This window comes from Calypte anna, chromosome 1 (genome assembly GCF_003957555.1).
Source record: "Calypte anna isolate BGI_N300 chromosome 1, bCalAnn1_v1.p, whole genome shotgun sequence".
Taxonomy (NCBI): Eukaryota; Metazoa; Chordata; class Aves; order Apodiformes; family Trochilidae; genus Calypte; species Calypte anna.
The window spans coordinates 184451884-184477121 of record NC_044244.1 but is presented as its reverse complement, the minus strand read 5'-3'; the positions used below and the strand labels follow the sequence as shown (position 1 = coordinate 184477121).

Here is a 25238-nt window from a genome sequence, read left to right as displayed (position 1 = left end):
AGTTATATTCCCAGAAGACTAAAGCTTGATTGACCAATGAGTTGATGGGTTTTGGGGTATTGGTTATTTTCATTGTTTGTTGTGGGGTTTTTAATATCTACCTTTCTTATTTGTTAAAGCTACCTGCACCTTGCATTTGTCATCCTTGATACCTACCTAGTTCTTGCCTCTTGTTTTCCAAAGCTCTGTTCCTATTTCTAGTGGTCTTACCCAGCCTTTTTCCAGTTCTATCTCCTTTTTATTCTTGAACACCTCGTTACACGCTCCCTGCCTTTCCAGTCTCTTCACATTTTCCTTGTCACTTGGCTTCACATGCTTCTTGGCTTTAACTCTGGAGTGTCAATGAGCCCCATGGTTCTTGCTAATTCTCATGCAGTAAAAACCTGTGGTTTCCTCTGTCTTAATTTAGGCTCACCCTGGCCACAGGACAGGGCTACACTTAGCTACTCCAAAGATGTTTTTTTCAGGAAGCAAATGCAAATGTTTCACATTGCTGACATAAGTAGAGTTGGGCTCCCTAGATACTACAGTCTTTCTTACTAGTTGAAATAAGGGAATTTCTGACAGCATCAGAATATTTTTATTCTCTCAACCTTACAGAAGAGTTTTGATTTAAAAAAAAAAAAAAGTAAAAAATAAAAAAATCTGTGTTCCATTTCTGTAAATGACCAAACCGTTGGCTGACATTTTGCAGATTATTCAGCCTCAGGCAGTCACCCAACAACACAATCAAAAAAGTCTGAGTATTTATAAATAACAGAAGAGAAGGTTTAAAATGGAAAGTGTTGGGCAGTTTTCGATAGTAATAACAGCAGCACCTGTAGTAACATAGTTTAGCTGTCCTTCACTTACCAGGCATTTATTTAAGTATACTTTTGGAAAGGAACATGTTTAAAAGTGTTGACAAATAGAAATAAGCCAAAGTAATGAGTTATTTGCTTGCATCAAGAACCACAGATGACACTTCAACCTCCTCAGCATCTAGAAATGGTTCTTTCCAGCAGAAGCAGATTTCAGCAGTGGTTGGCTGGGATAAAACAATACAAGAGAGCAGTAGAACAAACATGGATAGTAACCAACTTCTCTTCCAGAAAAATCTGAACGAAATGCAACAACTCCTTGAAAAACAGCATCTCAGCAACTTGGAGGTATGATATTTTAATGTGATTCATTAAATGATGCTTCTTAAGTGTAATGGAAATTTTCTTGAACATGATAAAAAGGCAAGGTCTGTTAAGCACACTTTACCAAGTAAACAACACCTTGATCACACTGCACTATGCTTTATTTATAGTAAAAATTCTAAATGTTTTTCACTAAGAAATCAGAGACCTTTAAAAATGTTTGTAAGAATATTTTCACAAATTCTTCAAAGATACCTGTTATGTTATCTTGCTTTCTATGAACGTACAATTTGCATCTCAGACTTGGCTCTGAAGTGGCTTCCCATTAGTCTATCACAGAAGTCTTGAGCTAAATTGGTGCTTGGCAATATGCACTTACATTTCTGCTTTGTTGATTACAAAAGCTCTGCACAAAATGCTAGAGCAGTCAAGTCTCTTGTCATCTTTGGAGCAGATGCAGGTGTTCTAGTGAAAAAAAAACAACAAACATTAGCTTTCTATCTAAACTTATTTTGGATCCGAAGTCAGTTTCAAAAGTCGCCATAGAAACCCAGTGAAAATCAAGAACTGAGTTCCAAAGCAATTTCTTATGACTGCACTTTTAGGTATGATTTTGGGTCAATGTTGTCTTTCATTTTGGAAACCTTGTCTTCAATATTAAGTTCTTTGGAAACAAGAGACATCATCTCGTATTTATTTTTTAAATTTTATAATGTTATCTGCTGGCATCTGGAATCCTGTTGTGTGGAATTACCTGGACACTATGAAGAACTCTCCCTTTATATTGGTGCTGGCTTGGGTTAGCACTCTATACAATTCAGATGTGGGGTTTTTTCATTTAAATTGATGTTTTCAGGCATGTTCATCTGTCTTTGCACTTCCTTTATTGTGATGGGTGTTCATGAGACTCTTGAGAATCTGATGTCTAACTAAGAAAATCTTGCTCAGCTGGAGTAAATTTCAACAAGGTTGAGGAGACAGAAAGTACAGTTTGTACTGGCAAGGTTGTTGATTAGTGTTCAGTCTTATTTCCAAGCATAAAAGACAGAAGAGCAAATGGCAGTTTATGGAAGACATCTGATAAAACTGAATAACTGGACTCTAGGTAACCACTTTCAAATGAAATGCAAAAACATCCAAGCTTTTCTTTTTTTTTTTAAATCTCACATTGTCTATTTTAAGACAATTATATTGTGAACTATTTTATCTAATACAATTATCAGATTCTAATTGAATTCTAGGCAAAAACTGCCATGAGTCATGCAGGATTTTTCACTTATAATTTTTTTTTTAATGTAATCATCAGCTTTGGACCTAATACAGGAATTTATGCTTACAAATGAACATACTTTTGAGAATGCTTTGGAAAAAAAATTGCTTTTTTGTCCAAAATATATTTTGCTGTTGCCACTAGGGGTTGCTCAGCTTCTTCCATCTCATAAATAACTTTAAATTACAAATATTTATACTTCAAATATTTGGTTTTTCTTGACATTGCATGCTTTGGACTCTGGTTAGAAAACCAGCCAAGAAATCCATTGTCATTGTTCTATGGCCTGAGTTTTTGAAGTTTAATGCCTGGATTGTGCTGGTGTACATGTGCATTGTGACTTCCTGTGACGTGAAATAGTATTTCTAATGCTCTTTCTGCTAAAATTTATAATTATTTGTAATACTCTTGCCGACATAAATAAGCTTCAGAGGTCTTGTTACTGTCTGTTGTCCAAAGTAATTTCAGCAGTGCTTGCCTTTCTGAAACTGATGTCAAAGTATTTCTCTTTGCACATGCTTTGCAGTCTAACCATCCACTGAGATCCCTTGACCTCTCTCTTTGTTTCTGTTTTTACAGGCCCAGCAGGATTATAAAGATTCCTAAAATTCTTTACTTTCCTTCAGGGTAATAAAGTTCCATGTAGCTCCATAACAGTAGATTTGATGTGTTCTCTGCTTTCCACCCCTAAAAATCTGTATAGTTTCAGCAGTAAGCGAAGGCTTTTAGTGACCCTTCCACCATTCTCTAAAATTATATTGCTTAAAATACTGAAATTAGTAGATTTCACTCTGTGTAACAATTACACCTGAGCCAGTACATCAAAGTATTAGTTGTTATATGTAAAAAAAAATCTTTTGTTTTGAGAATATTATTACTGTTAACTTCATTCACAATTGAAGGTTTTCTTGCAGCCCTTTCTTGATTTTCTTGCAGGCCTAAATAAAACCTTTAAGGTGAAGCTGGTAGCTCAGTCTTTAGCTAAAACTGCGTGCAGCTTTTCACTGAAAGCCATTACTCCCAAGTGTTCATTATTTTTGCAAATGTTAACTGTTTATATTGAAATTTTCAGTTTTAAGCATCGCCTTTATCTGTGTAATTTAGATAATTTCCATAAAAATTGATCTACTGTGACATGAAATAGTATTATTCACGGATCTTTTGTCTTTTATTTGGTCCATACAAAATGTTGTTTGTCAGCACAGTATTTTTCTTCTGCTCCAGACAAGTACACTGTGCTTAGATTAAACTACTTCATTGATAGAACATTTCATCTCTATTGTATCCCTTTTTAAACAAAATACTTGGAAGCAAGAGCTAATTCACAGATAAAACTGGTATAGATTATGACACAGAGATTGCATTTTCCTCTACCCTCCTTTATATTACCATAAGAAAATTACTCAAATAGTATCTCTGAAATACAAATGTAAATCCCTTTCTGATTGATTCAAAGCAGGAATTTTACCTCGGTGATCCTGTTTTTCTAAGCATGTTGTGCAGACATTGAAGTACTCAGTATGAGTTTTTCTATAGATGCTGTTCACCTTGGCATAAAATACTTCAACATTTATTGAAACAGGGATTAGAACACAAGTATTATTTGTCAGAAATTGCAACCCAACCCAGGAGGTCAGAGGGTTACTCTTGTGTTATCTCTAATACAATACAGTTGTGTATCCTATTATACTGTGTGTATTTATATGTGTTACATATAAAATTTTAAAAGTCTCTGAGAAATAATGGAGTGTATTTTCTCAGGGATGTTGCACTGAATGCAAGCAGCTGATGCTGCAAACAGATAGTTACAGCCATCACCTTCCTTGCATGAGAGAGAGTTGCTCTGCATGGCTGTTACCCATTTGTGTTACTATTTTTGAGATTGTCCATGAAATTGAGATGTTTCAGGTAATTAATGGAAAAACTGACTTAGTTTTCAAGTGCATTTGTAGTATGACTGGAATGAGTTAAACAAGGGTTCCTTCTGCAAGGGGTATTGTCCCAGTCTAACTCTTCACAGAGAAGAGCAGCATGGAAAAAAGGAGTGGCTGGGTACAGCCTCTCCCTAGACAGCATCAAGAACTGAGAGAATGCTCAGGGCTGGCTGGAGGGAAAACAGACCCATGAAGGTTAAGATAAAATGGCAATGGAACTGAAGTCAGATTTGATTTTTAAGAGAACATGCAAAGGTTTGAAACAGGGTTTTATGGTCACCTTACATCTAGAAATGTTGGCCATTTTTTACTTTTAACTGTGAATGTTAACACAAAAACCTGAAGTGATTTCCCTACTAATTTCCTTGTGGCTATATCAGGGAGTGTCAGTTTTTATTGGCTTTCAACTGATATTGCAACACACCACTATCTTCCATGGTATTTAACTAATCCAAAATTAACATTTGCTATAAAAGCAAATTGAAATGTACCTCCAGACTAAATTACTTTACCCAAATACTCAAACTTGTTTTGATTGTGCATTCCTCAAGATTAGTGGGTTTTATGTAAAATAGGGGTTTATTCCAAGATTGTGCTATATAAAATGCCATTACAATACAATCTTCCTATCTGGAAATGTGGATGTTCAGATATTTGAAGAGTGTCTTGCCTCTGTTCAAAGCCCTGTCATCTGACATGTATCTGCTCCTCCTTTACAATCATATGCTTTTTCATAGAAGTGGCCATACCTATTAACATTACTCTATTTTTGGGTTTACATCCATATCCATATAGCCATATATATATATGTATCTATGAAACACATTTCTGTCGCATTTCATAAGTATTTTTAGATGATTTGTTTTACTGGAACAGAATAAATAGCTCATCAATATAGTTAAAAGAGGAAAAAATAGCAGTGTCTGATCTTCATTTACTGCAGTTATGGTAAGAGAATGGAAGATACAAAAGTTTGTGCATACTGGCCTGCCAGGATACTCTGTTGTATTGTCATAACATAGTAATGTCAGAGATAGAATACACTAAGTTCTCAAGGGGATGTTGGGAAATCTATTAGTTTTTCATACCAAAGTAATTCTCATACCAGAGAAATTTTACTTTGAAGATAGTAGAGCTGTATTTTGCATTTTTTAAAGAGATAAACCTTTAGTAAAGTGGAATATAACTGATTTAACAGTATTCTTCTGCCCTGAGCATTCTTGCAGTGCTCTGAAATTACAAAGAAAGGTTACAAAAAAAAATATTTTTTTTTATTTTTTTTTTAATTATTATAAACTTGCAGCAGCATTTCTGTGTTATGTAGTAGCTTGAGCTTTGCTATTCACTTTATGCTTAATACTGGCAAATCTCTGTAAGGAAGTATGGTTCACCAATAGGGAAATAAAGTATTAAATCAGATACAAGAGACTCAGAACAGGAATAAGCAGGGAATAACTAGGACCCAGGAAACTGCAAGATCTTGTAACAAATAAATAATTACACTGTTTCAAAGAGTGGCAAATTTTTTTTTAAAATCAGCTTTTAAATTCAGTAGACTGTTTAGGGGAAATTAAATGCTGAAATCTTATACATGTTCCTATAAATCATATCTGTAAAGTTAAGAAGAATTTATGTATTGAAAAATATTGAAAAAATTTGATTTGTAAAACAGGTAACACATAACAGTCACTAAATATTTTTTTCAATATAAGTGATTACATTAATGAAGCATGCAGTGTATGCTGGCAATCACATGAAGCTGTTGCCTTAAAAAAAGCTCTTTCTAGATAGGTATAGATTTGAAAACACTCTTAGGTAAATGGCTTAACTTTTAAGTTGCCTTTTGTGGAGTCAGGCTTTGGAGTTGATGATATCATGGGTCCCTTCTAACTCAGGATACTCTGTGACTCTAAAAGTATTTCTGTATCTGACCTTTAGGATTTCCTAATATAAATACACCTTCTGCCTTGGTCATTGCTGTGCAGTGCACAAGTGGAAACCTTAAAAACTTTGCAGTGTATTTACATTGCTGAAAGAAAAAGTAATGCTCTTTATAGACTGCAAAAATGTTTATTAATTTTTCAGAGTGATCTGGTAGGATAGTCCCTCAGCTGAACTCCAGCTTCACTTCATTCAAATCTGTGAACCCTAAGGCTTTGCCTTATTGTTTATTTCTGAATAAGAATAATCCAGAAAGACAAGTTCTCGGGTTTTTAAGATTATGAAATACTTTCTTCCATCACTTATTCTTCTTTTGCCACAAGTCAGACGTAGAAAGATTTTCTGAAAAGGATAGTTTCAGGGCTTTGGGTCTCATTATTAAGACCTTAACTATCAATGAGAGAGAGGATTATTTCTTTGCTTTAAAATAGAAAAACATCTCTGAGAATGGTTTCCCCTACATTTCTGTGTTGTCAAGAAACAGCTTCATCTACACCATACGTTTTAAAACATCACTTCTCCTACAACACGCAAATTCCAGAGAAGTGAAAATTAATGTTTTGGCTGATAACCAAAATTACATTGGATATAACAGATTATGAAAATTATTAATTTGGTCATTAAATTACTTTAATACATTTTATGTGTAAATTAAAATTTTTATTAATTAAGCAGTTAAGAAATTCTAGAATTTATATTGCCTGTGCATGCTCAGTTTTTCTCCATGTCTCTTTGCCTTTTGAAGTTTTTCAATTATGCAGTCCCATACTATTTTTACATGACCTCATCTCTTAATTTTGCAGAATATATGGTGCCATGAGTAAATAAGTTTATTAATGGGTTAGAAACAAAAAAAGGGACTAATGCTTTTTGGTTGCCTGTGCCTCAACATTTAATAATTTAATAATTTTAATATAATTTTAAAACTAGCATTATGAATGCCACTTCTGGAGCTGAATGTCTAGGTTAGTCTGTGACTTAGCCACCTAGAGTAGGGATCCTAAGAAGCAGCCCCCTGAGTACTGAGTTGCTTAATTAATTAATAGGGAGTAACAGCAACTTTTAGCTGAAAATCTGTTTCCTACACAGTTATGTACATTTGCCTTAGGACTTCATTAAAGCAGGAAGTCAGAACTTGAAATCCTGGCACTGAAGTGTTCACTTTTCTTGAAAAATCCTTCATTACAGAATGGTTTCCTGAAGTGCCTGAATGCCTATAGAATTAGAAACTTAACTTCTTTTTATTCCAAGGAGTTTGAGCCCCTGTTTCTAGCACCCCATGATGATTTTTCTAAACAGACAAATCAAGTCCTTTTAAATACTCGGATTCATAGGTAGCAAGTTTTTGTATCTTAGATAGCTTGGGAGAAAATGAAACACCGAGGAGTTAGCCTGGGAAGGACAGAGATGTTGATAGGAGGATTTTCTCTGTGCATTGTACACCTCCATAGCTTCTTTGATGGGTTTGGTACATGATAATGGATCTCTTGGGTAATGTAAGAACCAAAATCCTATCTCACTGACATTATATAGAAACATTATAGAATAATTTGGGTTGGAAGGAACTTCTAAAGGTCATCTAGTCCAACCTCCCTGCTGTAAGTAGGGACATCCTCAGCTAGATCAGGTTGCTCAGAGCCTTGTTGGGCCTTACCTTGAATATCCCCAGGGATGAGGACTCAGCTACCTCCCTGGGAAGCCTATTCCATTATTCCACTGCCCTCATGGTAAAGAACTTGTTCCTAAATTGCATTCTTGGATCTGCTCAAATCTTCTGTGAGATCAGTGTTGTGTAGTGCCATGAATATTATGTTTTCCAAACTTGCAGAGAAAAGAGAGAATCCATTTCCTAACAGAGTTGTACGTTCCACAGTTGGTCAGCTCAAACCCAGTAGAGGTGTTTAGGTACTGCTTTGAGAGGTAGCTTTGTATCTCCATGAACACTCATGTCTTTTACTTCATGATGAATGTGAAGTGCAATGTTATATATACACACATTACAACAGACAAAAAACTGCTGTAAATCAGCTGAATTTATCAAAAACAGCAAGTAGTGTGAGAGAGGAGGGACCTGGGCTTTCAGATAGGTCTTTACAGCATTTATCTTCAGAAGAATGTTCCCATTCACCTCTTGGAATTACAAACAGTCAGCACTTCTTGGGCAGAAAATGTCAAATATACACATAGCAGCTCTTTAGTGTAGTAACATTCAGATAGAGTTCATTGCCAGAAAATTCACTTGTCCAGTGAATTCACTTGTTTTAAAATTTTACTTGTTGCAAAGCTGTTCTTTCATTTGCCTCATGAACAATTTCTTAGGCTAGTGTTTTTTCTTTGTTTCAGTGCTTTACTGAAATGGAATTGCTTATCACAGCTCTTTAAGTCTTAAGACATGAGTGATCTCTTTAACTCCTCCTGAGTGTTCCCTTTGCTGGAATACCATCTATGTGGACTGGCTGGGCTTGGATTTTATACATTAGGATGTAGGATAATGCAGGCAACAGGCAATACAATTACTTGTACTTACATAATAGAAAAAAAAAATGCAAATCCAGAAAATAAAAAGACAGTATATCTGCGAGCATTTTTTGTATCCTTATAAATCTATAGATTCTCACAGATTAAATGAAATCAAATCATTGGGGTTTCCAGGTTCACCAGCCTGTAGCTATTGACCACTAAAAAAAGAACTAATAATTGTTGAATGCTTTTTGAGGACTGCAAGTAGTTCTACTGATGCATATTTACATTTACAAAAATTGACATTCATTACACTTTTGTTACAGAGTAAGATAGAAAGGGAAATAAAATATGCATATATATTAATAACAATTATACGCATATTTTAATAAGAATATAAGAATATATTTTAATAAGAATTATTTTAATAAGAAATATATATATTATGTGGGAAATTATGAAACTATACAATGCAAAAAATTTAATTTAAAGGAATTAAATTTCAGTGAACTATGTAAAATTGAATAAATGTTTAAATGAGGAATCCTTTATTCTTTAGTTCATAATTTGTATCTGGAGGTTGCCTCAACTGAGATTTTGTGTTCCCATGGGTTTTTTTTTTTACAAGCAGAGTGAGATCAAGTTTATTTTCAACCTCTGGAGCACAACTGAGTAGAATGAGTAGTCATAATTTTTTAAGTTGCAACTGTTCTTTCACCCTCCAGATGCACCATTTTAAACTAAGCTGATGCCATAACAGTTGTGGTTTTTTAAATCAATCCTTGCTAAATTTTCCCTGTTTCATAGAATCACAGAATTTTGTGGGTTGAAAGGGACCTTAAAATTCATCTAATTCCAAACCCCCTGCATGATCAGGGACACCTTCCACTAGACCAGGTTGCTCAAAGCCCAGTCCAACCTGGCCTTGAACACTTCCAGGGATGGGGTATCCATAAGTTTTCTGGGCAACCTCTTCCAGTGTCTCACCATGCTCACAGTAAAGAATTTCTTTCTAACATCTAATCTAAATTTACCCTTTTTCAAAATCATTACCCTTCATCCCATAACTACTTGCCCAATTTAACATCATAATTTTAGAAACACATTTAGAAACACGTGTAGTTTCCAGATTAGACAAGTAAGCCTGATACCTATGATTTCTTTTTATTGTTTTTTTTCCCATCTGAAAATTTCAAAGTTGTTTCTTAAAATGTGGCTTGATACAGAACCTCTGAGCATCTGTCTTTTTCTTGTTCAGGCAGAGGTTAACAATATCATTTAACCAAAAAAACAGTTAATAAATAACTACGAGAGCATTATTCAAAGAAAGACACCAGTTTGTATATCTTTAGTTTGAAAACGTTCCCTAAAAGGATCTTTCCCTATACTGGATTCTTTGTTCTTCTACTTAGTTTCATCTCAGATCATAACTCTAATGGAAGATTGCACCAACTGATGAACATTTAGTGCATGATTTAATTCAATCATAAAGGTCTTTCAGGACTCACTAAGCTTTTATTCTGCAATTTTAAATACTTGTACAGCTATAAACTATATAATATTATGGTATAGCGGTTTTATTAGAATTTTTTTAAAAGATTTTCTAAAAAAATACATTCTTATTCACTAATTAATTTTATGCATTCTTTGGTAAGTTTTCAAAATGTTAATTCTATTGTAATTGCCAGGGGATGGATAATCACTTACCTAGGTTAACAGATTTTGCTACTTGAAACATTTTCCATTTAAAGCCACTAATGAAAAGAAAATCTTCGTTTCATCATACAACTGTCTCATGCAGTTTCTCTTAGCTTTTCACAACATTTTTTTTCCAACACGTAGTTTAAAATCACTTAGCTGCTGAGCTGTGTGGAAGTGAACTTTGCTGCAGAGTGTACAAGATTGTGAAAATAGTTAATATGCTTGCTTTCCTTTATGTGTATTTTGAAATCTTATACTTAAAAAAAGCATGAATTTTCAACTACATCAAGCATCTCAGTGTTTGGATGGAGAAGTAATTAAGAAAACACCTGTACAGTGCCCACATAAAGATGATCAATGGACTAGGAAACTTGCTGTTCAAGGAATGGCTGAGAGAATTGCATTTGTTCAGTCTGGAGAAAAGAAGGCTTAGGGGAGCCCTTAGTACCATGTTCCAGTAATTAAAGGGTGGCTACCAAGGAAATGGAGACTCCCTTTTTACAAGGAGTCACATGGAAAAGACAAGGGATAGTGAGTGCAAGTTACTGGTAGGGACATCTCAATTGGACACCAGAAGAAAATATTTCACTATGAAAATAATGAAATACTATTGGGATACACTGGAAAAAATAATTAAATACACTGGAATAATCATCCCAGGAAAGTGATGGATTTCCCAACACTGGACACTCTTAAGACTCAGCTTAACAAGGTGTTGGGCCATCACATCCAGACCATGTTCCCATCTAGAAACATTGGACCAGGTGATCCTTGAGACCCCTCCCAACCTGGCATTCTGTAACTCATTGATTGTCCCAGTGGTGATTCCTGTGATGCTCTTACTCATCACTACATTAAATGTTGGATGAAGGATTTGGGGGAGTAGATGGGACTCCCATATGCCCTTAGATCTGATCTGTCCTCATAGATCAGATGATATTTTCTCCTTTCTAAAAGATGAGAAGAGGGGGTTTCACCAGGGGAAAGATGTTACTCACTGTGATTATGAAAGCTGGAAGATATTTTCAGGGTTTACCATGAGATGGTTTCAAGCCACAGCACTTGTGGCACTTTGTATGAAAAAAAAAACCCACAACCAACATATTCAGTCTAGCATTATGAAAAAATTCTACTTTGGTCCAGATCCACTATCAAAGCTGTAAGTTTGTGGATTATTTTTCATTTTGTGAATTCACATCTTGAGAGTACAAAAATCATCCTATGCCATAGGAAACAGTAATCCAGAAACAGTAGCATTGTTTAGACAAATCTTGTTCTTTTTCTGATACTTTAGCATTGATATAAAGTTTAGGATTAAGTTTGTTGTAGCTCTTTCCTCTGAACTTCATGCTCAAACCACGTGTTTTTCTTTTGCAATTGAACACAGGTAAATTTTGATTTGATGGAAAGACTCATGGTGCTATGCCTCCAGCTTGTGAAAACACCAGGCTCAACATTGGTTGTCTTTTAGCCTGTCATCTATGAAAAATTAGTATCAGAAAAAAACAAAACAAAACAAAACAAAACCATTTCAGATGTAACTGTCCGGTTTTATGCCTGTATTTCAGAATTTTCATCAAGAAGTCAAGAAAGCAGAAGATTCAGAAAGCTTGTCAAGCCTTGACAGTCTTGAGGCTGGAGAACAAAGTGGAAATTACACAACACCAAATGAGTCACCTTTGACTGCCCAGTGTGACTGTGCCCTGTACAGTCCAGAAAAATTACAGACTAGGAATAATGTCTTGCTTTTTACAGCTCAAAGTGCTTCTAAAAATATCCATCTAAATAATTGTCTGAGAAACACAGATTCACAAAACAACCACAACTTACCTATTCATGATCTTTTAGCTAAACATAATGTTCTAACTCCTGCTGAACATGTAAACAACACAGAAGAGGAATCATCTGCTTCCTGTAGCTCTGGAAAGAAAATTGCAGAGTTCTTTACCTCTGGTGAGCAAGCAAGTTCTGTCATAAATGCATTCAGTTTTCTGCAAAATATAAAAGAAGAAAGAAGCAAGTCATCTTCTGCAACATCTAGCACATTAGCCACTGGTCACCCTGTTTTCAATCCTTGCAAAACCTTGGCCAGTTCTGACTCTGTTCCAGGAGAAAGAGTTCAGGATCTGATGCAAGATCAGAGTTTTAAAATGACCCCAGTAAAAAGAACTGCATGTGAGCAAACCCCCAGTCAACCTATTGCAACATCTATCATCTTATTTCCTAATCAGGGATGTTCCATTGGCATTCCCAACACAGCTGATACATTACCAAAGGACAAAAACAGCAGTGTGGAGTTTTTAAAAAATATCCCAGAAAAAATGACTGAAACAAAAAAAGAAAATATTAAATGTATTGATAACATTGATCTAGGATCATCTGTATTTCAGGGCTTACCAAATGCCTCAGTTCTCTACAATGTTAAGCAACAGAATAACAAAGAGGAAGAAAAGGGAAATACAGTAGAGACTAAGTCACTGATGTCTGATGTGGAGTTAGATTCTGGCACTCCTGCACAGTACAAAACTCTGAAAAACAATATTATTGAAAGAAAAAGAGCAGGTTTATTCAGAAGTATCCTAAAAAAGGAATCAAAATGTGAAGCAAATAATTTCAGAGCTGTGGTTACGAAACATGGGGTCAGTTTTGGCACTCAGCCTGTGTGTTCTTTCAGAGACAGTGTAGAACTGGCAAAAAGAAAAAAGAAAAGTGCAGAAAATGAAAAATATAATAGAAAGCTAAGATGGTGTGATCAAATTAACCAGATAGTAGAAAATAATGAAAAATGCTATGAACAAAACACCAGTGAAATATCTTATTCACAGCTGCAATATATTCAAACTACAGATAATGTTCCTAAGACTAATTTAAGTATTATTACTCAACATTCAAGCCCCATGCTCATAAAAAATAATCAGGAAAACCCTCATATGTTAAAACCAAATGTTAATACTGAAGAATCAAATAAAGAATGCCTGTCTCTGAATATATTTAAGTCTTCTAGATTTCCTTCTGCCAAAAAAGCTTGGGTGGTCTCTGAAGATGAAGAAAGTAAATCTCCAGCAAGTAGCAATAATTCTAAAGTTAATGAAGTCAAGACAAAAATAAATAGAAGACCAAGATCTGTAAAAGCCCAGCCAAGTGTAATGCTCAAGAAGAGAATAGGTGCTATAACCCAACCCCAGATGCCCACTGAAGCCACTCTAAAATCTCCAGGGAAATTCTTAGCACCTCACCCACCACCCACACCTCCTTCAGGAAACAGAGGTGACAAAAGCAGAGCCAGGCCTGGGTGTCAGCCACTGCTGCCTTCAAGTCTTCAAGCTACCACTGTGAGCAGGACTGATGTAAATGAAAGCCCTGGTTTGGCAGCAGATTGGGTTTTTAATAGAAATGGTACAGAAAACAACAGTGAGAGTATTACTTGCCATTCAGTCTTTGCCACTGCAAGGCCTACACTTGGCTGCAGCACGGCCAAGTATGAACCTTGGGAAAAAAATATTTGTTCTGTAAACGGTGTTCAGAGAAGTGGCTGTGGAGCTGATTCAGTAGCCTGCATTGACAGAAGAGCTGCTAAGGCAGAACACAGATTACAGCTCCATCACAGCCCAACAGCTGGAAAAACAAATACCTTGTGGCCAGCAGCTCATACTGCCCGAGCTCCAAAAGATTCTGCTACTGGTAAGAGGCATGTTTCTGGGTCTAGGGTGGGGGGATGATCAGAAGAAAATATTTTTCTATTACATCACAAATTTATTTTCTGTTAAAACATTCAGCCTTTCATCCATTCAGACAATACAACCAGTTTTACCAAGTTTTCACCATCTGTCATTTTAGTTTCTACTCTAGCAGTGCCCAGAGGCCTCTCATACACAGATCCTCATGTTTAATTGCTCTCTACAATATTAAATAAAAAGGAAGTCTTTTCCCTGATATTATACTCCTGATTGATGAGCAAATGTGGAAGGTGGTCAAAAAAATGATATCAGAGATGACTAAGTTCATATGAGCAAATTTTGCAAGGTAACTGGGAGTCCCAGATTGTTGTCCAACAGACATTGACACTGGAATGTGAAATCTGGATCTCCCATGTTTGTAAAATGCCAAAGCTGTACATATGTAATGTTATTATAGATATGGGAATTCAATAAATTAAATTTACATTTACAAATAAAGAGCTTCTACTAGACAAATTTGCTGTGCTGCAAAATATGGCTGATTTATAGAGTATTTTAATTTTAGGACCAATCCTACATCCTATTAAAAACTTACCTTGGGGCCAACATGAGGCAGAGATTGATTGGTAAGACAGATAAAAGATGCATAAGAAATTCAGGCAGGAAAAAAAAAAAAACCAAACCAACTTCAATCTCCTCTTTTTTACATTTCAAAATATGTTCCATGTTTTTTGATTTTTTTTCTCCTCCACCACCTGGCTATATTCTATGCCTTCAGCACTGCTGGCACCCTTGGGCTTTAATTTGTATCCTGCATGCTGGTTTGCTTCCTATTGAGGGCTGCATCTGGAGGCAAAGCTGCTGAAGGTGTAAACCCTGCTCCAGACAAAAGCAGTACCCAAAGAGCTTATAAGGTACCTGGATAACCCCGAAGATCAGCTACACAGCTCCAAAACAAAATAATTCCCATAACTTAAAATCCCAACATTTCTAGTTATATCTACAGTAATACTGAGTTTTAACTGTGGAGTGATTCCTAACAGCCCTGTTGTGTAACAGCAGAGGTAGGTGAATATTCTTGGCCTAAAGCAGAGGTGGGAAATGAGAAATCTTATCTGCTTGTCCATCCCAGTTCAAAGTCAAACAAATGAGCTAAAGATATGTGTGATTTAAGTTCACCTATTTTATTTTGCATGGGAAAACAATGCATTACCATCCCTTGCCTCCAGCAGAGATACTTGCCTCTTGATGTCCCTGTTTGCACATGACATCAATGAATCAGGAAATTTGCTGGTCCAAAGTTGTGTGCCCTGATTATGCTAAAACTTTAAATGCTACATCCCCCGTGTCACACAAAAGAGCTCCAGATCTTTTAGGTGAAAAGCTGTGTCCTCTTTTTATCATTTGGGTGGGTCACCAGCTCAGTATCTGTTGTATCTGTTTAGATTTTGTGTTTTGTCTCCTTTATTTTATGTACTCTAGATAAAGTCTTCCTGACTTGCTGTTGATTTTTCTATTGCCTGCAAATGCACTCAGATCACCACAGTCTTTGTTCTGCAGTGCTTGCTGGGAGACACTAAATACTGCATTGCTCTTGAGTGAAGTGCCTGCTGCACTAGTACAGAGCTCAGGAAGGTCTGTGAGGACACTGAGAAAATGGGATCTGTTGACATGTTTGGCCAAATGTATGGTACAGGAAGAATAAGTGAGAACAAGATGATTAAATAAAATTTTGGTCCCTGAGGATCATTCTTTAATTGGGCTTCCAGGCTTCAAGTGGTGTTATCTTCTGGCCAACTCATATTATTCTCCCTAGCTAGATAATTTAGTTATTTTAAGTCCTTTGATGTTCAGTCAGTAAAATGCTTCAAAATGTGTGGAACATTTAGCCTGTGACAGGTACAGGGCTCATTCACAGGCTCAAACAGTGGTAGATTGCTCAATATCTCATGCCTGTAAAGAAATTATTGTTTCTTTTTTTTTTTTTTTTTTTCTTAAAATTCCCAAAGGAGTCTTTTCCTTGCTATAGATCTAGTGTGTCTTTGTAACTAATTGAATTAGATGTTGGTGCATTTTGACAGAGCAACTTTGGATTTCATTTTTCAGAATCACAAAAAGGGGTATGTGCCTACTACTACAGAAAAAATGGTTTTACTCTGCTTCTTTTTAATTTTTCATCTATTACACTATAACATTTCCTTTTCTTTTCAGGTGCTATTCAGCACCTGTCACATTACAATAATTCTCATATAACTGGCAACCTTTTAAAGCCAACATGTCCCCGTTACTGCTGAGGGCAGCAGCCAGATGAGTAGTTACAAATCTCCTAGTACCAATGAATTGTTTTCTTTTTCTGCAATTAGGAAGAATTCTTCTTTGTTAAATATCACCGCAATAACAACTGTTATTAATTAACTGTTATAAAATTCTGTTAAATCATGAAAAGACCTCTTGGCACAATAATGAACTTCCAGTGTAAATACTCATTATATAAATCAATCAGTAATTTATCTTCCCAATTATAAATCACATAATTGCATTTACAAATCAAGTAACTGTGTTTACAAAAGAGAATTCATCCTCTGATATGTAGATTCCTGACTTGCACATGAAAATTCTGATTTGCATCTCCAGTTTGTATGCATGAAAGTTTAATTAAGAACTTACTTTATGAAACTTGTTGCTTTCATTTTGAAAATTTATTATTCCACCAGAGAAAACGGAGATAAATCTGAGGTACAATGTCTGGTTCGGCCACTCTAGCAGAGGGAAAATACTATCCAGCAGTACTCTCTTCACTGAAATGAGTAGATATTTGTATAAATTAGTAAGATTAACTACAGCATCTCAAACTGTAGAACTTTTTGACCCATGACTTTACATTTGAATCACACCTGTGAGGCCACACCTGCAGGACTGTGTCCACTTTTGAGCTCCTCAGTAGGAGACATGGACATACTGGGGAGTCCAACAAAGGGCCAGGGAGCTGATGAAGGGATTGGTGCCTCTCTCCTTTGAGGAAAGGCTGAGAGAGCTGGGACTGTTCAGCCTAGAGAAGAGAAGGCACAGGGGGATCTCATCAATGTATATAAATACTGAGCACATAAACAGGTTGCTCAGGGAGATTGTGGAGTCTCTCCTTGGAGATATTTAAGTTATCTGGATGTCATTCTGGGCAACCAGCTCTAGGTGGCCCTTCTGTAGAATGGGGAGTGGACCAGATGACCTCAGGAGGTCCCTTCCAACTTCAACTGCTCTGTGATTCCATCAACCAAATAAACCCTGTGAACTATTACATGGTTTTTGTATGGCACTATGAACTCTTCAAGGTCAGGTTGGACAGGGCTCTGAGCTGTCCCTGCTTCCTGCAGGGGCTTGGAGCAGGTAACCTTTAAAGGTCCCTTCCAACCCAAACTGTTCTATTATTCCAATACTCTTTAAAAATGTTGAATCCATTAAGATGAAAGATATAGCAACTTGGCAACAGATATTTCCTGTGCTGGGCAATTAGACTTTGGGATTATTCTCTAAATGCAACTGATTTTCTAAAACATTACTTTTTGGCAAATTAGTTGGTATTTGTTATATCACAGTTTACTGTCTGTTCATTCTCCCTCTTACTTTGTAAGACCACCTTGTATCTTTGTGCATCCACTGGGATTCAAATTGGGGCTTCACTTAGTGTGCTTATAAATACCTACATGAATCCATATCTGGATTTTATTATCCTGTCCTAACATGAAATCAAATATTCCCTGTATGTGCCTGTTTCTCTCTTTTCACTGTAAAAAATATATTTAATGAGACCAGATATAGGCATGCACAAGGTAAACATGTAAATTCAGAAAAAGGAATTTACTCAGCATTACTAGTTTTGCAACAAGTAGCTTTATCATGTTTTCTGACATTTTTTATTTATTTTTTCATGCATTTAATTTAAGGTGTTGTTCATGTTACAAGACAAAAGCAGGTTTTTGATAACAGGGAAAATGAACACATCTCAGAACAGAGAAGGCAAATTGTAGTCTCTAAAAGATGGAAGCCTGCTCATCATGCACAGGTAAATACTAAGTACTGTTTTTTAAAAAAACCTCAAGATGGAGTTTCAAGAATATAAAAAGTTTAGTGTCACAGAATTTTAAATCATTGTTCCTAGCTTGCTGTCACTGTTTATGAAACTCATAAAATCAAATAGACTACATCTACTGCATTCGTATACCCTAGTATTTCTGCACTTGGAAACATTTAGTAATATGAAATAATAAATAAAGATGTTCAGGAAGTAGACTAGCTACCTTAAATTACACTTAAAATATTCTTATAATGTTTTTGATAGAGTATGTTACGTGCTGTCCAGCTGAGTCCTGTTCAATCTGCGTTTGATCCCGTACAAAGCATGAGTAACACCTATAACTCTGATGAAGGTACAGTAACACATCTCACTTCAATCCTTAATTATACATAAAAGTAATGGCTTAATAAATCCACCACATAACTTCTCTCTTTTGTCATCAGTGATTCTAAGGAAGAAAGGGTAGTTCGTTGTGTAGACCTCATTTTTTTTACAAAAATGTAAGATATAGCATCATGTGTTGTAATACTGATGATTTTATAAATGCGTTACAACATATAGTCAGGTTTCATTGCATTCCTGTTTGTATTTAACTGCATGACAGCTGTATGTGTAACTATGATATGTGTGGGTATTGCTTGCTATTATCATATATTTTTGATGTCACTAGAACTTGCTGCAGTGCCAGCTGTGCAATGCATTAGTGATCTTAATTATGTAATTTTATCACGTATCATGCTTCTTGACTTTGACATGGTTTTTACCTTTTAATGTGAATCTGGTGTGTTTCACAGACCTGTAGTAGTGAAAGCAAGCAGCATATTTAAATATCATGAGATCTTCTCATTTTGAAGTTACCCTTGTAATCTCTCCAGTTTCAGAAAGCACTGCTCAGTTTCTTATGGCAGAAAAACTAGCAAGTACAGCAGCTGCAGAGGATGAAATCCTGGCAGCTATGGAGAGAGTGCAACCAGCCTGCCAGCTCCCCCTGCCCTCCAGGGCTCCAGGGCTACCCAGGAGTGCACTTTCAATAGAAGAACAGAAGATCTTCCAGTATCTTGATCACCTCAACCAAAGGCTACAAAGTAAGTTGGATAATAAACAGAATCCTTCATCAAATAATTAACTTTACATGTTGTTGTCATGGATTAAAAACATGAATCCTGTGGCATAAATCTGTATTGTCTTGTTTTCTTTACTAAATGTAGCAAACAGGAGATCAAAATTATGAGACCTTTCTTAGGGTCAATGAAAATAATTAAAAATAATGGTGACTTTGCCTTGGTTTAAAAAAACCCAAAACATTTAAACTATGACTGCAGGACACCTGCAGGACTGTCCCAGCCCATCTATAGCTGTTGTTTCTATCAGATGTTTTTCAAAACTGTTATTTAAGGTGGACAGACACAGTCCTTATTTAGGAATCTGTGAAGTGTTTATTCATCTAAATTTTTTTTTGCAATTATTTTTGCAAATAATTACTCTTTATAAAACCTACAATTTTGCAAACATAACCCTTTATTTTAATTGGCATTTAATTTCCCCTCTTCTAGTCTTTTAGGATGTTCCTCTTCTCCATCAATATTTAAAGAATCACAAATATGATTCTGAGATGACTGCAACAAAATCTGAATGTTTATGGGAACATCACTTGCACAAGTATTTTAATCTCAAACTTATCTGTGTTCTCTATCCCACTCTTTCTCTCTGCCAGGCTGACTTCTTGCCTGCTTTATACTGATGCTTTTCATATGACTTTTCCCATCACAACAGAAATTTTATTAAAGAATGCAGGCAAAAAGTCTGCATTTGTTCTTGATTTTTTTTTCTCTCCAGTGATTAGTTAGCCAGCACTTTCATTTGTCATCCTATTATAACTAATATAATCATAGAACGAACTTATCTTTTGGGGCTCTTGCTGCTGTATCTAATGGTTAATATTTGCTTTGACCTACATGATCATACAGGTCTACCATAAAAAATCTCATTAGTTTGCCATAATTCCTGCATTCTGTGTTCTCTGCCCTGTATTTGAAATCAATGAGGACCTTGAGCCTTGCTCCATGCTCAATGGACTGCTTGGCTTTTCATGTCATTGCAATGGCTTCTGCTTCCCATTTTTGCTGCTTTTGGGACTGCCAGCTCTCCTGAATTTGATGTTTTCCTTGGACTTTTTTCATATAATTTTTTACATGCTGCTGATTTATCACACTCTGCTTCCTCAAAGTCCATTGATTTTATCTTACTGTTCTCTGTCTTTTCCATGTGACCTGCACCACTATTGACCAGAATCAAATGAAACCAGGGCTTATTAAACTTCTGCACACTGTCCATGTATTACTACATCAAATGGTGGATTGCTTGAATTTGAGGAAAAATGTTTCCATTTCTTGTAAATTGCAATAGGAAAAAAAAAAAAAAAAAAAGGTCTTCACAACCACTTCCACACTACCTGCAATTGTAGTTTACAATTCCTGCTCCCATCAAACAAACAGTGGCTGAGAATTTCATTACATGTAAACCTCATGGCTATTGCTTCCAGGCCAAGAGAGTGAAGAATTCTGTCTTTTGCCAGAGAGGAGTTTTAGTACCATGTGCTCAGGCTAAGGAAGTAAATATGAAAAGAGAAATACAAGAAAAGAGAAAAAAACATTGCTTTATATATAACAGAGAAGTAACAAAGGAACAGAGGCAAAGGTAAATGCAGCAAAGAAATGGAGAGCAAGAAAGCTGAACATTGCCAAGTGTGAAAACTGTATGTAAAGTACATAAGGAATATGATAGAAACAATGGAAGAATCATAGGAGTTAATTGATTGTAAATGAAGGAACTGAAAATTAATGTAGTACATAAATATATCTTTAAACTGTAATTAGCATGCCTAATTATCTGGGGATTAAAATGGTAATAAGAAACTGCAAAATTTTACAGGTAGACTTACAGGACATGCAAGTACATGTAAGTATGTACCAATAAGTAAGTAAAGAAGTAAGGGAAATGTTGTAAGTACTTCAATGTCATGTAAGGGCATTGCTTTTTTAAACTGTGACCTCTCTGAACCCTTTTTCTTGGCTTTCTTTTCACGTGTTACCAAATTAAGTGACTAAAACTGTGTACCTTCCTTGCCAGCTTTTTAAAGATTGTTAGTCACTAGGATTGGAATTTTTGTTTCCAGGTTAGAGTAGCTGGCATTCTTTTCCTCAGCTTTAGATTTCCTTATTGACACTATTTTTTTACCAGATAATAATATCTAGCTGCAAATTTTAGAAAGACAGGTACAGTTATACTTCAGCAGCTGTGGATAGGGGGAAAAAGAACACTGCTACTAAACTGTGTTTGCACAGTCTTTGAGAAGCCTTGTGTTTTATTGTGAATCACATTCCTATTGTAGTATTTGGTTTCCATAATATTTATTATATACTTTGATGCTACTTTTAGATGTTCAAGAAGCCATTACCAGAAACCCAGCTGCTTCAGATGTTTTGCAGATAATCACCCCTTTAGTAAGTATTTAATTTTAAGTTCAGCTTTCATTCCTAAAAACTGACCTTGTAGCTTATTTTATAGCAAAAATATAATTTAAAACATTTACATAAATGCATTTAACTGTCTTGCCAGATTTTCAGATTTCTGTTTATATAAAAAAAATACACATATGAACTTCATAGTACTGTAAACAGATTTTAAAAGTTTATATCAGACTGACTCATCCTCTGGCTTCATTTTTCCTTTGGAATCTGAAGACACTTGCAAAGTTTAGGAAGTTCCAAGAACAGTAGTTTAGCAACTGAACTATATATAGCTCTTAATTAATTTGTATTTCTTAATAACATAGAGATGAAAGTGGGAATTATGCCTGCTAGTGCATAAAGTAATGAATTCTTACTTTGGCCTGCAAATATGCCATGTTCTATAAATGCCAGCTATTAGCTTTCCTCAGTAAGTGTGTTTTGTTTCATATATTCTAGATCTTGTCAGTTTAAAACAAAATAACAATGATACCTGGAATATAAATAACTGAATGGGCAGATGAGTATCCTAAGTACAAAATTTACATATCATATGTTAGTACCAGTTAAGTATTTATTATTCTGTATTATCATTCTCCTACTTTACTATATATTTGTACTGAGGAAAAAATATAGACAAGTTTCCATATACCTCACATACTTTACATACTTCCACCTACTTCATATACTTTACTGGATAAACTGTTACTAGGAATTTTAGGGAAAGTACTCTATTTAGTCAGAAGTCTTCTGCTGCTTGTTGAGTGTAGACTGGAAAAACACAGAAATGATTGCCTGTTCTCCAAGTCAAGATATGAAAAGAACCCAGAGCACATCACTAACTCTATTCTTGTGAACAGTAGGTGTGACTTGGAGCCTCAGATTCCTCTCTTCTGCCTCCTGTCTTCTCCTGAACCTTCTTTCCCTACAAGTATATACTTAAATATTTATACATGTGTCCAGCTGTAGGAGTACCCTTCAGATCTCAGGCAGTAGCTTAGGAATTCTTGATTATAAAGAATGAACAATTGTCATGCAAGTTCCCAGCTACAGAAGAAGTACAGATGACTGAGATTTAATCACAATCTTCTGCATTTACCTTTGCCTCTGCTCCTTTGTTACTTCTCTGTTATATATAAAATCCCAAGCAATGGGATTTTAATTTTTTAATTAACAAGAGAACAACCTGTTTCAGGTCTCCTAGTTCAGAACATTTAAATCAAGTCTGGATATTCTCTCAGTAATTCATGTAAATTACAATGTACCCTGTAATACCAATCTCTAAATCCAGGTGAAGGTGCATAGTTGTTTATGTAATGGAAAACAGATCACATTATATCATTAAATCACGTTTCTTGGATGTTATAATATACGTAATCACATTTCTTTTTATACACACGTACATCTCATTATTCCTCAATTTTATTACAGAGTATTCAGCAGTGTGTATCCTCACCTTTGGGGAAACAGTACAGTTGCCTCCCACCTGCACCAGAATGCCTCAGCTAAAAAGCCTTTGCAGTTGTACAGGAGATACTGACATTATCTGCTCCAGGATATTACAGCCTTATGACTTTACAAGTAATGTGTCTACCACTTGACACTATAAAATCAGCAACAAACTAAAGATTAAAGCAATAGCTCAAACAATTAATGCCATTTGACTTGTAAGAAAAATTTTTTAGAAGAATTAAGTTAATTTTATTATGCTCTGTATTGTAAAATCAAAAGATTTTAAATGTTTCACATTTTTAATGTTTGTATTGGTTGTGTATATTTCCTGTACCTATGATTAAAATGAAAGGAAAATGAATATTTGCTACTTAGATTACATGCAAACTTTCCTAACTTCTTCAGTTTTTTTAAGATTCACTACTAGATTTTACTATGATTGTGAAAGATATATTTTAAAAGTTATTTGATTATCAGGAAATAATAAACAGAGTTTCACCTTTTACCTTCATAGTGGTAGATGTATTATGAATTATTGCAGACTATGTGGTACCCTTATTCAGTAGCTACATCTGATGGCTCTAAAACTGACTGTGCTCTCAACATCATATTTCTAGCACACACTCCTGCAGGTCTTGTTCAATTTGTTGGAGATTCCTTCAGTCCAGATGTTCCCAACATTGTTTATCAGCACTTTCACTTGAAGAGCAATCCTTCCTCATTTCCTCATGTAAAGAACCTCAGGCTGAAACTGTCAGAAAATAGAAAGCAAGGTGCTTCAGAGAGAAGTCTACAAGTAATGGTATGTAGATGCACTTTAACTGAAGCATGTGGGGAAACCTTTCTACATCAGTATCAGCTTAAGGCTAAAACAATTATTGCAGAAACATAAAACCATAAGCATTCAGCTAGCTCTTCAGCAAAAGAAAAGCTGGTTCTAATTTTCCTGATTGGTTTTACCTTTGTAATCCATATTGCAGAACCTCTACATGAAAGGAAGCAAAGTGGGAACAACAGACCTGGAGATGAGGATTCAATTTCCTTTTTTAAGGGGCCCAGATGGAGCCAAATATTAGTATATTCTGCCTAGGGGCATATATAGTCTAAGTAGATGTCTAAGTGTCTTTCTGCATGGGGTAGGTGCACTTGCCACTTTACAAGTGCTTGTTTTGGAGAGGCAGGTTGGGTTTTGCAACCTTGGATTGGGCAGCTAATACATTCTATACACTTAAATTCATCTGTATCATGATGATTAACATGTTAACAGATTTGACATATGTGGTGATAAAACTATCTGCAATTGTTATGGCAGTTTAAAGGCCTTTTGTTAGTTAATTAGCATGATACCTAAAATCTGGGAAGTTAGTTAATTACTAAGGGTGGTAACTTTTTAACTTCTCTCTTTGCTTTTCCTCTGCTGTTTCAGTGAAAGGTACACAAATACTGAAAAAAGCTGTGGAAGGTATAGACAATGCCCAGAATCTGACAACAAGTCTAGTATGGCAAATAAGTGCAAGAAGCAATAAATGAATATATTAAGTCTCTGGATTAGATTCAATCCCTGTTTAGATAACAATCCCTGTTAGATACATGTTCGTATCAATACAGAAAGAATCGTGGAGATAGTCTGAGGATTTAAACACTATGGCATTTCCACCAGAGATATGTCTGAACCCCACAAAGTATTGTTGCTAATGTGTACGGGAGTTTAGGAGAGCTGTATGTCAGGAGCAGGCCCAATGCTGTACAAGTGCAGCCCAGAGGGATTCCATTCTTTGGAATGCATCTTCCCAAAAGAAGAAATCAGTATTTTGGAAAAGTATTTTTAAAATTTTGTATGATCTCCATCATACCTTTATCTTTTGTAAGTGCTGTTACTGCTTAGCAGAGAACCAGCCTGTAAAAAGGAGAGAAGAGAAGAGAAGAGAAGAAGAAAGAAGAGAAGAGAAGAGAAGAGAAAGAGAGAAGAGAAAGAGAAGAGAGAAGAGAAGAGAAGAGAAGAGAAGAGAAGAGAAGAGAAGAGAAGAGAAGAGAAGAGAAGAGAAGAGAAGAGAAGAGAAGAGAGAAGAGAAGAGAGAAGAGAAGAGAGAAGAGAGAA

The 25238-nt window shown here is 35.6% G+C and overlaps 1 protein-coding gene across 1 annotated transcript in view; it reads left to right on the top strand.

Annotated features, from left to right (window-relative positions):
• CEP126 (centrosomal protein 126) overlaps nt 1-23344 on the top strand; it is a 38942-nt gene extending 15598 nt beyond the window's left edge. The window contains exons 5-11 of the mRNA XM_030463252.1: nt 950-1148; nt 11999-14111; nt 18049-18167; nt 18444-18531; nt 19055-19264; nt 21618-21682; nt 23120-23344. Coding sequence (XP_030319112.1) covers nt 950-1148; nt 11999-14111; nt 18049-18167; nt 18444-18531; nt 19055-19264; nt 21618-21682; nt 23120-23197 — 2872 coding nt within the window. The 3' untranslated portion in view covers nt 23198-23344. The remainder of the gene's footprint in view (nt 1-949; nt 1149-11998; nt 14112-18048; nt 18168-18443; nt 18532-19054; nt 19265-21617; nt 21683-23119) is intronic.
• The last annotated feature ends 1894 nt before the right edge of the window (nt 23345-25238 follow it).